This window comes from Ursus maritimus, unplaced genomic scaffold (assembly GCF_017311325.1).
Source record: "Ursus maritimus isolate PB19 unplaced genomic scaffold, ASM1731132v1 scaffold_1, whole genome shotgun sequence".
Classification (NCBI taxonomy): Eukaryota; Metazoa; Chordata; class Mammalia; order Carnivora; family Ursidae; genus Ursus; species Ursus maritimus.
The window spans coordinates 44,154,107-44,170,304 of record NW_024423343.1 but is presented as its reverse complement, the minus strand read 5'-3'; the positions used below and the strand labels follow the sequence as shown (position 1 = coordinate 44,170,304).

At 35.6% G+C, this 16,198-nt stretch overlaps 1 protein-coding gene across 1 annotated transcript in view; it reads right to left on the bottom strand.

The window, feature by feature from the left end:
- The window catches only part of COL5A2 (collagen type V alpha 2 chain), a 136,683-nt gene that overhangs the window by 69,228 nt on the left and 51,257 nt on the right, over nucleotides 1-16,198 (bottom strand). Inside the window, exon 2 of the mRNA XM_008687250.2 lies at nucleotides 2,135-2,359. Coding sequence (XP_008685472.1) covers nucleotides 2,135-2,359 — 225 coding nt within the window. The remainder of the gene's footprint in view (nucleotides 1-2,134; nucleotides 2,360-16,198) is intronic.

Here is a 16,198-nt window from a genome sequence, read left to right as displayed (position 1 = left end):
ACTACTGATTTTTCTATTACTGTCTTCTTAACCAAAAATATAATGGGACATCCCATTTTTTAAAGTTGTCATTTGAGTTAGTAGTGTTTTATAGTTTTTTTCAGGTAGCTCTTATACATTTCATGTTGTTTGTTCTTAGCCATTTAATCCTATCTGTTGCTATTATAAATGAGGTATTTTTTATTCCCATTATTTATTCTATGGGGTAATTGTTGGTATATAGTAAATCTATTAATTTGTTAATTTACCCTGCATAGTCTCACTAAATTATTTTTTTAGTAGTTTTTTACTCCATTCCCTTTAAGTTTTATAAGAATACAATTATATTTTCTGCAACTAATCATTTTACCTCTTCTCTTCTTATTTCTAAACCTCTAATTTCTTTTTCTTATCTAATTGTTTGTTCAGGTACATTCAATAATATTAAATTGTAGTTGTGATGATGGATATCCATGTTCTATCTCTGAGTTTAGAGACAATAATTCTAGTACTAAGCATAATGAAGATTTTCAGCTGAGATGTAAATATTTTATCTTGTTAATGAGATGCCATTTGGTACTAAGTTACTAAGCATCTTTATAAAGAATATTTATTCATTTTTGCCAAATATCTTTATTTCAGTTACGAGGAAAGCAAATGCTCTTTTTCCATTGAGCTGTTAAAATAATTATTATTTTAATGGCAGTATTGATTCTTCCTGTGCTTCCTCCTCTGTCCTCTTCATTTCCCTATGATGGTTTTTGGTTTTCCTTCTACTTCCTTCCTCACCATTGTTTTGTATTTCTAATGTAGGCCTTTCTTAATAAATTACTCCACTAAGTTTTATTTAGTTTATGGTGAAATGGTCATAATTTTTATCAGTTCTGTGGTAATATACTTTACCAGTGTATTCTTTATTTTGTAAATGTAGCTAAACTCTCCCACCTTTTTTCTTAGAGTATCTTTGCATCAATGCTGTTGCTAGCACAGTTTTTATTATTGATTTTGGAACAAACTGGACTTTCCAAATCCAGCTATTTGCAGAAGGCCTCATCTTTTGCTGTTTTTTGTTTTTGTTTTTTAATTTGCCACTACTGTCCCTACGTACTATTCACTTATCCCCCACAGGTTTGATTTTACTGTGTTCCCGAGGCTTCTTTGCAGATTGCATCAGCTTTGGGGAGCCCTTAGGTATCATATTTTTAATTCTTCCCATTATATCTTTCTGATTACATTGCTAAAAATTGAGTTTAGGTATTTATTCAAGGCACACAGTTACTGTTGAATGATATCCAAGAGGAGAACTGGTAAATTACTGTCTAATATTTCATGAAAATATGGTTGAATACTTCATTATATCTGTTGTTCTTTGCAATGGAATTTTGGGCAGGGGAGAATAAAGCCTTAACGCTATCTTGACAATGATGCCTGCACCACTGAAACATTCATGACTGCCAAAGCTAATAACCTAATAGTTTAATACTCATCTTACCTGGTTCATTAAAACATATAAATATGATCTTGTTTCTCTAATATGTGTCTTTAACACATGTATTCAAATACATAGTCTATACTAAACACAGACATTTGTCTTCAAAAAAAGTTTTAAAAACCAGCAATTTGTATCATTCTTTTCTTCAGGAAATCCATCTCATTCTCTTGTCTTTCTGAGCCATCATCAAAAACATTTTGCACTCATGAGTCGATGTAACAGAGGGTGCTCTGGCATTAAATCAGATTAGAAATAATTATTCCATTCCCAAGAGCAAACTTGGCACCAGAGAAGACAAATGTGTTTTCTAGATCTCCTCTTGGACATTAATGGACCCCATAGATTACCAACAAATATTTTGGAGGCATCCAGCATGCACAGGGTAACAAATGACCATCTGAAATGACTATAAGAAATTCTCAAATTAGACATAACCACACAAAATTCAGCCCCTAATTCCCCTGTTTTTAAGCAGACAGGAAATTATCCTCTCTCTCTCTCTCTAATGTTAGATAAAGTGGGTTAGCAAAACCATTAACCCCAAACACCATTGACTAGTGGCGTCATTATTCTCTTTGGTTGCTGAATTCTGTGAGCAAAAACCACTGCAACTACAAGGATGAGTCATTGGATTAATTCTGAGTTGGCCTTAAGCATTCTTACCAAAATTGGTATTGCCACCTCCAGTTGTATGTGGGCAGACGGGACAGCATTCTCCAGGAGGAGTTACAGGGTCAGCACATTCAAGTACATCCTGGCACTGTATCTTGTCACAAAGAATGGCTCCATTGTCACAGACACAGATCTGGCAAGGGGCAGGTTTCCAAATGTCTCTGTTTAAGTACATCTGACCATTCTGAGTACAGGCTATTTCTTCACCATATCCTTCTAGAACAAGGAGAAAGAGATGAGGGGAAAAAAAGGAAGTTAGTAATCTTCTGAATTTTGGAGTCTGGGAAATACATAAGAATGTGTCATCCTGTGGGTTCAAAAAATTCTGGGCTAAGCGGTAACCTACCAAGGAGGCAAAACACGATGAACTTACTTCATTGGTATTTACATACTAAGCAATATGTCATTCACAATGAAATGATTATGATACTTATATCCTGACATGACAGGGGAAAGAAAATAGGTGATCCAAAGTAGATATCAGGTAATGTTTCCCAAAATATTTCATTTGTGAAGGTTTAAATAACCAAACATAGGAAGATCAGTAAGAAGAGATTAAAAAAAAAAATTGAAAGGGGGAGAAAAAGAATGGTTCAAAAGGGAATATATAATTTCCGTGTTCGGTGAACCTTATGTGATTTTCAATCACTAGAAACTTTAGATTAGTAAATCCTGCAACAACAGAAGATAGTATGTATCCTTGTTCCATGAAGAAAACTAAAAGAAAAGGGAGGGAGGGTTTTTAAAAATTAGTTTTAAACATAAGGTAGAAAAGGAATAAAGTATCTCATTTCATGGGATGTATTTGCTAAACTAAAGGTGCTTACTAAACCACAAAGGACAAGCAAAGCTTAAACAGGCAATTTATTATCTTTGCATCAAAATTAATTAAGGAAAGTCATGACCACAACAATATGGTAAGCTATGATATAATATCGCCAAATACTTTTCTACATTTAGATAAAAATGTAATGCAGATTTGGAAAATATACACACACATTTACACAAATAACAATTCTATTACTATTATTACAAGATAAATATATTATCTTTAACTTTGTGACTTTTAAGAAACTATAGTATCTTAAAAGACAATGTGGATCATATCATCTTTGCTTAATTCCTTTAGAATCCTCCAAACTACTTAAATTCTGAAGCCCAAACATCCTCTTCCCATTCCTTGCACAACTTTCCCCTCCCTCATGTCAGGCACACAGAGCTCACTATTATAGTTTGCTTGTCACCTGCCCCCACAATTCTGGCTACTCTACAAAAGCAGACCTCCTTTATCCAACTCATTCACTCATCCACCCAGTCATTCATTTTGGTTTTTATGCCAGCTAATTAATCAGTTTCTAAAATGTGAACAGACAGACAAAACTCACTGCCCTCATATAACTTATCACAAGTAGTATCAATTTCCTATTTTTATTTGTTTATTTTCTTATCTCCTTCACTAGCCAGTAAATTCCACGAAGGTAAGAACAAGTTTTCCTTGATCATTGTGGTATTTCTAAAGCTTGACTCCATACCTTGCAGAGAGCCAACATTCAACAAATAGTTGTTCAATGGATAGATATGAATGAGTGAATGAATGAATCTAAATTATGGTTCACTAACTTAATTGCACTGGCATTAACTTTGTACTTTACAAAAATAAAACTAAAAATTAAAAATGTATTTGTGATTAGTATATAAAATAATTTATAATTTTTTCTTTATTTTTAATTGAAGTGTAGTGGACATACGGTATTATATTTTTAGGTGTACAACACAGTGATTCGACAATTACATACATTACAAAACGCTCACCACAATAAATGTAGTAACCATCTGTCACTATACAAAGTATTACAATAGAAAGAACTTATCATTTGCCATATAAATATACTCAGTGCAGAGCTACAGATAAAAATTTCAGTTCAGGGTAAAGACATTGACCCAAATATCTATCCTCCTAACCCCAGAAAGCTTTTCTTGGGTAACGACTTCTCACTGCTCCATGGAATGCTTTTGCTCACATATCTGGTCCTTCAACCCCGCTATGTGGCAAATGGAGAGTTGTTTTCAAAGCACGACACCACAGTCACAAGAAGATAACTAAGACGCTAAGTTTCTAATCTGTTTCATCTTCAACAAAGAGGTTTATCACAAAACACACAGCTGATCCAAACAGTATTGACTCTGTGTATTTTAGGAATTTTAAGCCAGAGAGAAAATTGAACTCATGCCTTAACACGGTGTAATGTAGGACTATTTTGAAATAAATTCAGAAATCTGTCCATCAAAAAGCCTTGTTACTTTCAGATGAAAAATCACTTTGAAACAATGTAGCTCCATGATGAACATTTCCACAAAACACAACCTATATAGAAATGGACTTATATCTATAGTCTATTGAACAATTCAATTAAGTAAATAATTTAAGAGTAACTTTGTTCATTGAGTTTTAAGATTGAGAAAGAAATATCCAGTCATAAACACTAAATGCCATTGGCTGAAAATGAGATTCACCATAAGTTCAAGTAGTTTGCTTCTCCCATTCCACACCCTGAGGGGCAAAAGTATTTGACATATTTACTGAGAGTTAAGTGGGTATGTGCCTATACTGCATGTGCAAAATATTGAAAGTATATCTGTTCTATTTTCAAAAAGTATATTATCATTGTGAGGTAGACCTTAGTTGCACCAATGAAGCAATGAGATATATGGAAATAGAGAATATGAAAAACAAACAAAAACCAAGATGCTGTGTAATCATGCTGTCAATTAAATATCATTAAAATGTGTGAGAGACTCTTTGGGATGAGTTATCCTGCTCTCTGTGGCTCCTTTGGGGTTGGAATAAAAAGACACATTCTCTCCTTTGTGTTAACTCATAGAAGGTCACTTTCTTCCTGAAAGTTTAAGACAGCATGACCTCAATGCAAGGGGCAAAGAAGTGAGCCACTGGATGACTTTCTTTAAATGACAATGTTAGAAGTTAGTTATATACTCTGAGTCATCACTGGTCCTTTTCCCCTGAGAATTTATAATTAAATTTAAGATGATGTGGAAAGTTAGTTGGAATGCTTTTAGATGGCAAGGAGATGAAAAACCACATTTGCTGCTAAACCCTGTCTTCTCTTCCCCCGCACAAGAATCCACACACATTACAGAGGGCACAAAAACTCAGTGAACTCTCATTGTTCATGTCTGAATGAAAGACATGTACAAAGAAACACCGAGAAGAAAATACAGGGTGGCTTGCCGTTCTCGGGTTTGTACATGGTAGTTGTGCGCCTGATGATTAGGTTGGCCCTGCTGTTGTCTCCATAGATATTTACTTCAATGAGAAGAAAAGTAAAATAGAAAGCAAAATTGTAGACAATTTGCAGTGAAGTTGTCATGACACAATTATTTTATAAATGACAATATTATAAAAAAAACAAATAGAAATGTTCACATGACATTCTGAGAGATTCAATACTGTCCTGATTCCTCTATGCAAATCATAGAAATTAACCCAAGCTAACATGAACCTTGATTTAAGGCCTAGAACATAAACAATTACTGGTCTTAAAGTACATGCATAAACAATTTGTTTTCATAAAATCTTTTTAAAAATTCCCAAAGTGCAATATTGTGACACTTGTAGTTTGCTATCTGTATTTCTTTAACTGTGCTAAAATTGAGGAGGACTGGTAGACACCTGATAATATTGCCATTATTTTGTGTTCTTCTGTGGTGTTGCGACTTCTAAAAATCTTGTCTTCCAAGCTGCAGGGTTCTTTTATCCTTACCATGTTCCAACAAATTGAACCAGTCCATTGTGAAGTCATTACCACAAATGTCCTGGCACTGATATCTTAGAGAGACGAGATGTATTTTATCTGACCACATTTTATTCAAGAGTAACTCAATTGTCCTGTGTTTCCCATACATCTTCACAGATGTGTCTTCTCATAAAGCTTTTATGTGCTTTTAAAGGTAGTTATAAGAATTCAGTTTTAATCACTAGATGGCAGACCAAATCCACCATCCTATTATAACAGATAATTAGAAATTCAGTCATCAAAACTGCTGTTCACCTATGTGCCATGCCCTCGGTCCACATTCCTTTACAGAATTATATTTGTACCAAAAAACCCTGCATAGAAATGGCCATATTGAAATCTTTGCCCAGGAAAGATGTGATTCTCTTTGTGTAGTAAATTATTGGGGTCTACTTAAAAACTTTGGAAAATATATGAAATAAAAGTCCCTAAGCCGGGGCGCCTGGGTGGCACAGCGGTTAAGCGTCTGCCTTCAGCTCAGGGCGTGATCCCAGCGTTATGGGATCGAGCCCCACATCAGGCTCTTCTGCTATGAGCCTGCTTCTTTCTCTCCCACTCCCCCTGCTCGTGTTCCCTCTCTCGCTGGCTGTCTCTATCTCTGTCGAATAAATAAATAAAATATTAAAAAAAAAAAAAAAGTCCCTAAGCCGATGCTGGACATTACCTAGACATTAACTGAAGTTCTTCCTTGCAGAAATAATGTAGAGCTCTCACATGTCACACAAATTTTAAATCTCTTATTCAGACAAGTGTTTGTTCAGATAATTTTCCCTGCTGGACTGTGAGCTCCTTGGGAGCCAGACTTACGTTCATCTCAGTAACCTTCACACCCAGTGTCATATAATCAGCCTTTGATGAATATATTAGCTGGGTGGATGAATGCGTGAGTGAAGGAAGGAAGGAATTGTTCATTGATGTACTTATTAAAAAGATAGCACATGAAGCTGTCCTTCCTCCTTCCCTAAACTTCTCAGAGAGAGTGTACACTCGGGACTCCTATTTTGAATGAAAAGGAAATAGGTCACTTGATGGCTCCTGCCAAGTGTGTCCCTCGTATCTAGACCTCTGTGGGACCAGAAAGGAAGAAGACTGTGTCAGGCACAGCAGCTCATATTTTGGAACAAATTTCAGAAAGCTATAGCAGCCCTTCCGACTTCCTCACGCAGCTGGCCTCGGTCCCCGCTGGAGTTATGAAGGTCTGGGCTAACATTATTTAAAGTTTCTCTAACTGTACAAGTCTTTAAAGGACTGCAATCAAGGAAGCGTCAGCTGCGGCCCTCACCAGATGGGCAGGGACTGCCTTAAGGCATTCACAGCAAGCAGCGGCAGGGCAGTCCCACGTGCCCCCCTGGACCAAACCACAGACGCTGCCTTTTCCAGTGCACAGCATCGCCCCAGCTGCTGGCTTTGGTTCCAGAGAATCTTCCAAGGAATTCCCTCCCTTCCCTCTGCTCTTGGGCATTGTTTATCATAAGGGAGACACAAAGAGGGTAGAATATTCAAGCTCTTCCTTCAGACTCTTCTGAGTAAATGCCAACAATTCCACATTCATCATTTCTCTTTCCTCATCTGATCCCCAGCATTTAAAACATTAGATACATAGGAAGCCGCCAGGGACAGTTGAGGGGGATCTGTTACAGACTTGGACAATATTTTTCCCCCTCAGCTTCAAGGTCCGTGAGAGGGTGAGGGGGTAGGTGACTATGGAGCAGGCCTATGGAGTCTGTATCATTTGTTCTTCAATCCACTATAGACTTTCACTTTCCAAATTTAAATCTCCTTTTAGGATGGTTATCCAAATTGTTACTTTTGTTGTGCCTACCTCCTCTCTTTTATTGCACCAAATGAACAAGAATAGGCATTCAGTGATTATTTAAGCTGAGTTAAATTTCTATATTATGAAGAACGATCATATTTTATATTCTAAAGCAATATAATAACAATTAATTTTGAAAAACTACCTTAACATCTGAGAAAGGAAACAGAAGACAACTCATATACAGCATTTCAGTGCAGCACAGAAATAAAATGAAGTTAGATAAACTGTTTACAATGGTGAGTAGTTTCTTCAGTGCAACCAGTGGACACTTCTCAATCTCACATGTAAAGGCTTTTCAGTTAAGTAAAACTGCTGTTTTCACTTTAGTTAAAATGGGAAAAATAAGAAGGAAAATCTCTCATGTTAGGTACTACTTAAGTTTCTTTCCATGTATCATTGGGAAATCTAAACGATTGTGGCCAAAATGTGAAACTGAAATGACACATGATGCACACCAATGCTCATCTGCAATTTGGTCTGGAAAACCAACTTACAGTCTGCTAATGCATTTGACATAGATTTTTTTTTTTCTCCGAAAACATGGCTCAAACTGTTGAATAGCTGTAAAAACACCACCAAGAAAATTAAGCCTGTCTAGTCCTTTTCTTAAAAGTTAATCTTCAGTGAATGAGTTAAATACAATCCGTGCTATGTTGAATGTGCGTGCCTACCTAAACGCATGAACAGTTCTGAATTGCTTCGAATGGATTCAGTCTACTTAATCTCTCCCCAGAATGATACTGTTTGAAATAAAGAGGAGAACCAAAAATCTGCCTAGCTATTTTTCTGTCAAATGGGTGGTATCACGGCTTTTGTATGGTCTGGAGATAAGTAAGCAGCAAATTCTGAGCAATCTATAGTACTTGCATTCCAAATTTCCATCATTTCCTTCAAGTCTTAGCTCAAGCTACCTTCTCCATAAAGCCTTCTCTAACCACCTTATAAAAAATTAGAAAATGAGCACACACACACATACACACACCCATGTCACTCTCAATCCACTAGTTCCTGCTTTTTTTCCCTTTTAATATAGTACTTATCACTTTCAAGCCAACTATATTATTGTACTTATGCTTATTGTTTGTTTCCCCATGATAGAATAACAGCTTTATAAGGACAGATGGAATTTATTCTGGCTTGTTCATTGATAATATCCCAATTTCTTATAATAGTGTCAGGATCATAGTAGATGCTCAATAAGTATTTGATGAATTAATTTGTTGAATATTCAATTATAAGAATACCAGGAAGAGATCTAGACCATATTGGATATAAAACTATTTGCTTTGATCCTGGACTTATTATATAATTTTTTTAAAGGCTCATTTTTCACTACTATTTAAATGTGGGCCATATCTACAGGGATTTAAAATACCTGGCATTGTGGGAATATCATGTATTAATGTTATTTATTCTATTTTGTCCTGAAAAGAACATATACTTTTATTCATTTTTATAACGAAAGAGAGTTATTTTTATATATTAAGAGAATATTCAGTACGGGGTCCTCAGATCTGAGTGACAGATGGTAGCTAGACTTGCAGTGAGCACAGCATAAGGTATAGAGTTGTGGAATCACTAAGCCGTATACGCAAAACAAGTGCAACATTGTGTGTCCACTACACTTAAAAACAAAAGATGGGTATAAAATTAAATACTTTATATGACAAAACATTTTTAGAATGATTTCAACTCTGTATCTTATGATTTCTTTGCCACTAAATTTTGCTTTCTTGTGTTCCCTGACACAGAAGAAGATTTAGGCCACTAGAGAAAATCCAGACATCGTAGTCAGTTTATTTCTTCTAATTTATTCTTTATTGGCTTATTCTTTACTCACTGCCTTTGCCCTGACCAAACTGAAATTTCTTTTACAGTCAGTGAAACATTCCACAGTTCTCAATGGCTCTTTGATTCCATTCATTTTACTACGAAGAAGTCTAAAATACCTTGAAGTGTGGAAAGGGGACCTAAAGTGGCTGTCTCTTTCTGCACTCTTCCCTTGGGAGTTCACTTCTGGAGGAAGGGGTCCTACTACTCTCATCCTGAAGGCACAATTTCTAATTTTCTCCACATGGGTCTATTTAGGGACTTGAACTAAATAATACCCATAATATCCACTTTTGTCCTGATCTACCTAGACTTAATTTATGTCTATCTTGTGGCTATTACAAAATTAGAAGGCGATTTCATTGAAGAACAGAAATGAAAATGGATTTTACCCTTCTTTCTGGCATTCCTTACTCAAATCACTTCCAGAGCAGGTAATAGATTATTTAAAATAAGACTAAAACCATTATTTCAAAAACTAAATCCATCTCTTCATCTTCATGTTCAGCTTACCTTCTCTAATGCACATTCTGGATTGTTTTAAGATCAAGCCCCGGTATGCACCGAATCTCAATGCTAGACAAATGCCACAGTGATACTCAGAAGGAGAAAGAGAAGCTGTGCCTTTACTGAAAAGTTATATTAATAACTTTCTATATGCACAGCAAAACTATTTATTGGGATATTTCTGTGTTTGTAGGGGAAACAATAGACAAGAAAAGCAACAACCAAGACAAGAATTTCTTTCCTGTATACTTCTACTACACTGAGAAGGAAGATTTGCAAGTTTCTTTAGCAAAACGCAGAACTCAACTAGGGATATTTCCTTATCCTATGATCGGATAAGAAAAATACAAAAATGGAATCCCAAGATTTTGACCTGTAAATCTACGTGCTTTTGAGAAATTATTTCCTTTAATAAGTAAATGAATGGAGATCAAATTAAAACACCCTTTTGTAGAGGTAATATGAACATGACAAGCTTTATTAAATTTCAAAAGCTTTAAATTATTTACAATTATTACAAATTATTGCTTTTGGTTTTGTTTAAACTCTGAATTTTATCACTATTGTTTAATTCATATGATAATTTCTAAAAAACATGGAGGCTGTGAATATGTGTAAAAGAAAAGAACACTCATTATTTTCTTAAAATATCTATAGGAAGATTTAGAGTTTTCAAAAACTTTTAATTATTTATTCAATCCCAAATAGCGATGGAACAATTATTTTGTGCTAACAGTGGCTAGAAGGTGTTGAAATCAGAGAAGGATGTAGGACATTTGCTAACCTGTGGTATGTAAAATTTAGGTTGGACAAGAAGACAGAGTAACTAGGTTGTTTACTTTAATACATGAAAAATGAGCCTCAGTGTCTCTGTTTATTACTGTATAGGAAAAAATAAAATATGAGCCTTTACTTTGAGGTGAAATGAAATATTCTACCATATCACAAATACGTTTGCCTTAGACTGTTGCTAAAAGTTAATCTAAATAAATTAGTCAATCTGGCAAATGGAATGGAGGCATTATTTAATCCGTTTAGTCAACATTTGTTTATATAGCAAATCTTACTGAATACTTGTCTAATACAAGAGTACACTGTGGATCATGAAATGAGACATTTGGAGTCCAGCTTCCTTGCCAAAAACAATCAAAATATACAAAAACTGCAAAAGGTAATGAAACTTTCTTATAGGAGAAAAATAAGTTTGCATATACGTGTATTTCAATTATACATTCTGGAAAATTTGCATATACAATGAAATTTTATAAACTTGATTCTGGAAATCTTCCTCTGTGTTTTGAAAGGTCATTACCTAATGCCATGTATTTTAATCAACTAGAATTAATTCTCAGGAACATCAACCTGAGGATTTTCTAGATTCTAAAACAAAAATAATCTTCAATCATTTGGGGGAGAAAGTTATGTTTATAAGAGCAGACTTCAAGTAAGCTAGGAGCAAAGAGAATGTAGAATTCCAAATGACATTGTATTATCTTAAGAGCAGATTGATCATCTATTTGACTGTCCTTCAGTGTCCTATATGGTAATAAAGTGTATTTCAGATCTAGGACAGTCTGAATGCATATCAGTGGGAGAGTAGAAATCCACAAATGCACACCACCCAGTGAGTTCTCACGACACAGCTGTCCTATGCCAAGGCCATAGTTACAAGATCCCCCGTGTGAGTTTCAGCCTTTCTTCTATGTTTCAGTCTTCCAACATCTTTCGCATTAAGAATGCTTTCAAATGAGGGAGCCTAGGTGGCTTAGTCAGTTAAGCCTCTGCTTTCAGCTCAGGTCATGATCGCAGGGTCCTGCCATGCATCCGCGGCTCCCTACTCAGTGGGGAGCCTGCTTCTCCCTCTGCCCCTTTGCCTGCTAGTGCTTTCTCTCTCTCTCTCTCTCTCTCTCTCTCTAATAAATAAATAAAAATCTTTAAAAAATAATGATTTCAAATGATAAATATACTGACTCTTGAAAAAAATATCAAAATAACAGAATGAATGCATTTTGATAATATAGTTTTTTCAACAAATATTTATTACTTATCTGTTACTGTGCCAAACATTGGGAATACAAAGGTAATGTAATGGATTCCTTCCCCCTCACTTAAGGGGTCACTCCCTCTATGAGGGAACCAGTCCAGGAATAGACTATTAGAACACCATTCTTTAAGTATAAAACTAGAGGCAAACCAAGGTTGAATAGAAATACTTAGGAGGGACACTTCGTGTAGGCTGGAGGTAATGAAAATCAAAGAGTTCTATGATTGAAGTTCTATAATTTATTTCCCTTCTTTAATACATTTTTAGTTTTTCTTCTTTCTTTTCCTTTTTTTCTTTTTCTTACAGTGAGAAAACTAAGATCCAAAGTGGTTTCTTCCAAAAACTCACTTCCAAGTTGTATAATATTGTCACCCCTGGCTCATTGCTGGTAATTGGCAATGGACTCCTTCTCTCTGCCAACTGGCCAGAATGGATCTGAAGGAGTACAGGCACTTCCTCTCACTCATTACTTCCTTTTTTTTCTTTTTTTCTTTTTTTTTGCCATCTCTTCTCTTGCCTGAGGGTAAAACAACAGCACTCTTGTTTCTAAACCTCCTAGTGCCTCCATAGGTAGGTGCCTCAGAGAGGAGTGGAAGTGCAGCTCATGGGTGGCAGAGCCAACCAGCTGTGCAGTGGCCAGGAACTGGCGCACAGCAACATGGGAGGAACCAGTTGCCCTGATGACTAAGTCTGGCAATGCCGGGATAAAGTATAAATGTAATTTTTCCAGGTCTAATTCCACAGCCATTTGGAAATTCAGCAAAGCCAAACTTATTACCACTTTTCAAAATTAGTACAGAGTTCTGGATTATATGGCCTTGGCATTTTAGGAAGTCAAACATAGTTGCACTGTATAACATCTACTTTGAAAGACCCTGAATTTTGTCCATGGATGCAAGCTCATAATTTAGAACATAGTACAAAGTAAGGTATCAAATACCTGTGCTAGAAGTTCATTTATTTTATTCCTAGCAACCCTGTGTATCCATGTTCACAGATTCTCTAAGGTAGCAAGTCCTTTGTGTAGATACCTGGTGTGAAGAATTCTATATAAGAGGTTTGAACCAATGGGATCACTGTGAGCTGATATTATCTGAGAAGGGATGAACAGAAGTGGGCTCTAAAGTAGGTCTTGAAAAATGCAAGATGTTTGAGATGATGAAGGTAAGGAAGACTGCCTGAGAAGGGAGCAGAAACCGCCTAAAGAAAAAAAGAAGGCATGGAGAGGAGGGCAAACATGTCATATCAGAAGGGGATGGTTCCATTTATAGGAAAAAAGAGTGTTATGATTTCTGGGAAGAATAATACCTCTGACTCTAGAAAGGATTTCTTTGACTTGCCCCTTTCCCACATGTAATTTGGCTGCTCTCTTCTGTGTATTCTGACTTTACTTCCTCCATACACCTAACAAAGTACCTGCCAGGATCTTCAAGTGTACTTGTTTGTTTACAGGTAAACGACACCAGGTTATATATTTATTGAGGATAAACAACATTTAATTTATCTCTATATCATTAGTGCAGAATACTGCCTGATGTATAGAAAATGTCCAATAAATGCTTGCTGAGTAAATAAGTGAATAAATAGAAGAAAGTATAAGTAACTCTCAGGAACATTAATCTAACAACAGAATTGAAAATGAACTGGAAGCAGATTAAAACTAAAAGATACTAGTTAAAAATGTTATACTGTGGGTAGGAGAAATAGTTATTCTAGGAATGAAGAAAGAGGGGTCAATCCATGAGACACCAGATAAAAATATGCAAGGTTTGATTAACTACAGGTGGGACAAGGTATTAGAAAAATTTTAAAAATGACTTTCAAGGCTCAGGAATGAATAGAGGAAGTAACATCTACCAGATATGGTTATGAGTTGAGTTATGTGCCCTAAAAAGATATGTTGACCTTATTTGGAAGTAAGTCCTTTGAAGATGCAATTACTTAAGATGAGGTCATCCCAGAGTACAGTGGGCCCTTAATCCAATGTGACTGGTGTCCTAAGAAGAAGAAGAAAAGAGAAGACACAAAGAAACAAAGACCCATGTGTTGGAGGCAGAGACTGAACCACAGCTGCAAACCCAGGACAGTCGAGAACTGCTGGCAAGTACCAGGAGCTAAGAGGCAAGGAAGGATCCCCCTCTATAGGGTTCAGAGGGAATATGGCTCTGCCAACATCTTGATTTGGAACTTCTAGCATTCAGAATTGAGACAACACATTTCTGGTGTCGTAAGCCATCCAGTTGGTCATATTTTGTTATACAGCAACCTAGAAAACTAATACAGAGATCTACAAGATAGGAGAACGGTATAGACATTGAATAAAATAAAAATTTTGGAAAGATAAACTTGATTGGAAAAATTCTAAACCCTATTTAAGGCATATTAGGATGAATATTAAGGAGGAATAATCCAATATAAATACTAACTAAATAAATACTATTTGTTGTGTTATAAGAGCTATGCTAAGTGTCTACGGAAATTCTATACTCAATCCTTACAATCACTCTGAGAGAGGCTTGGAGTCAATCCTCACAAAGTGAGTGGCAGAGCCAATATTCAAACAACCACACACTCTTAATTATTACATTCTAAGTTAGACATTAGACAGTTGAACTGCTACTTTAGAGAGAGAATAAAGGGAAGACAAGTTTGTATATAAACAATTTAAAATTTACACTCTAAGTATAGATTTTGAGTAAGTGACAGTAATAAACTGACAGCCCATATGAAGAATGAGAGAGGAGTCTGGATTAACTTGAAAGGGGGGAAAAAAAGAGTAAAGCATGGTTTACCTTAGAGATAAGAAAAGAGAGATTACCATGGGTTTTTTAAAAACTGAATTTGTTATCAAGGGGAAGCGAGTGAAACATACTAAGTATGTGAATTCCATTCTTTCTATTCAGCTCCCAATTCTAAACAGTCAATATTTCATTTCCTGACGTTATGCCTGTGTAGCCACCAAATGTTACCATCCTAATATCCTGTGAAATTTCCCCTAGCTTTCCTGAAGCTTCACAGGATATTGATGGGGAAAAACTATCTCCATGACACAAATAAGCCCTCAGGAATCTTGATGAGTATGAATAGTAAATGATTGCATACCAATTATTATTCAGTCCTTTTTTAGATTTGTTTATAGGACACAGGAAATGAAATTTTCCTCTAGGAAATTCAGCTTACACTATATAAATATGACTCCCCTAATAACAAACAATATACTTTATTCTACCTGCTTTATTTAAACGAAAGAGGTGATGCTGAAAAAGCCCCTGGGGAAAATCCAATAAAATTCTACATTGAAAAATACAACTTAAAGCAAACCAATAACCAACTGCTTTTTAAATTGCACCTTATTCAGGTTTCTATTTCCTTTGATTTTTCCAAAGTCTAAACTAGTCTTTACAAAAGTTCTTAACTGTTTTCTTTCTTCTTCTTTTTTTTTTTTTTTTAATTTAATCTTGGGTTAAGAACTTTGAAAATAGAAACCTCCCTCCAAGGACCAAGGTACAATTTCAATATTCTCCTCTTAGAAGTGATCAGTTCAGTCACAATTAATTTGACTGTCAATAATGATGTGAAATAAAAGCAAATAACGGAATAGAAGTGAGAGCTGATTTTGTTTTAAAAGAGGGCATGTGATCTAATTAAAAAAATTTAAACCTGATCCATCTGCATACTGATTTAGTGGGCGATAACTGGGTGAAACTGGATATTCTTATGATGTCAATGGTGTAGCAGTGATTAAGAGTTATTTAATGGAACTTTACTAGTTAAATATCAAGTATAAAGGTTGGTGGGATTTATTGTGAGCTCAGCTAAACTTTTCATGATGGACCATATTATCAAACAAGATGACAAGGTGGGGCAGATATAAAAAGAGACTTAAAGCACAACTCCCCCAGTAGAAATCTCCCTGGAGTTGTAGAGGTTCAACCATAGAGAAGTAAGGCCATTCAGGGCAGCTGCACTGCTGAACAGAATAGTAAATTTAGAAGCATTATTTCATGCCCATCTACATTTACTAATTCTCTGGGAGTTAG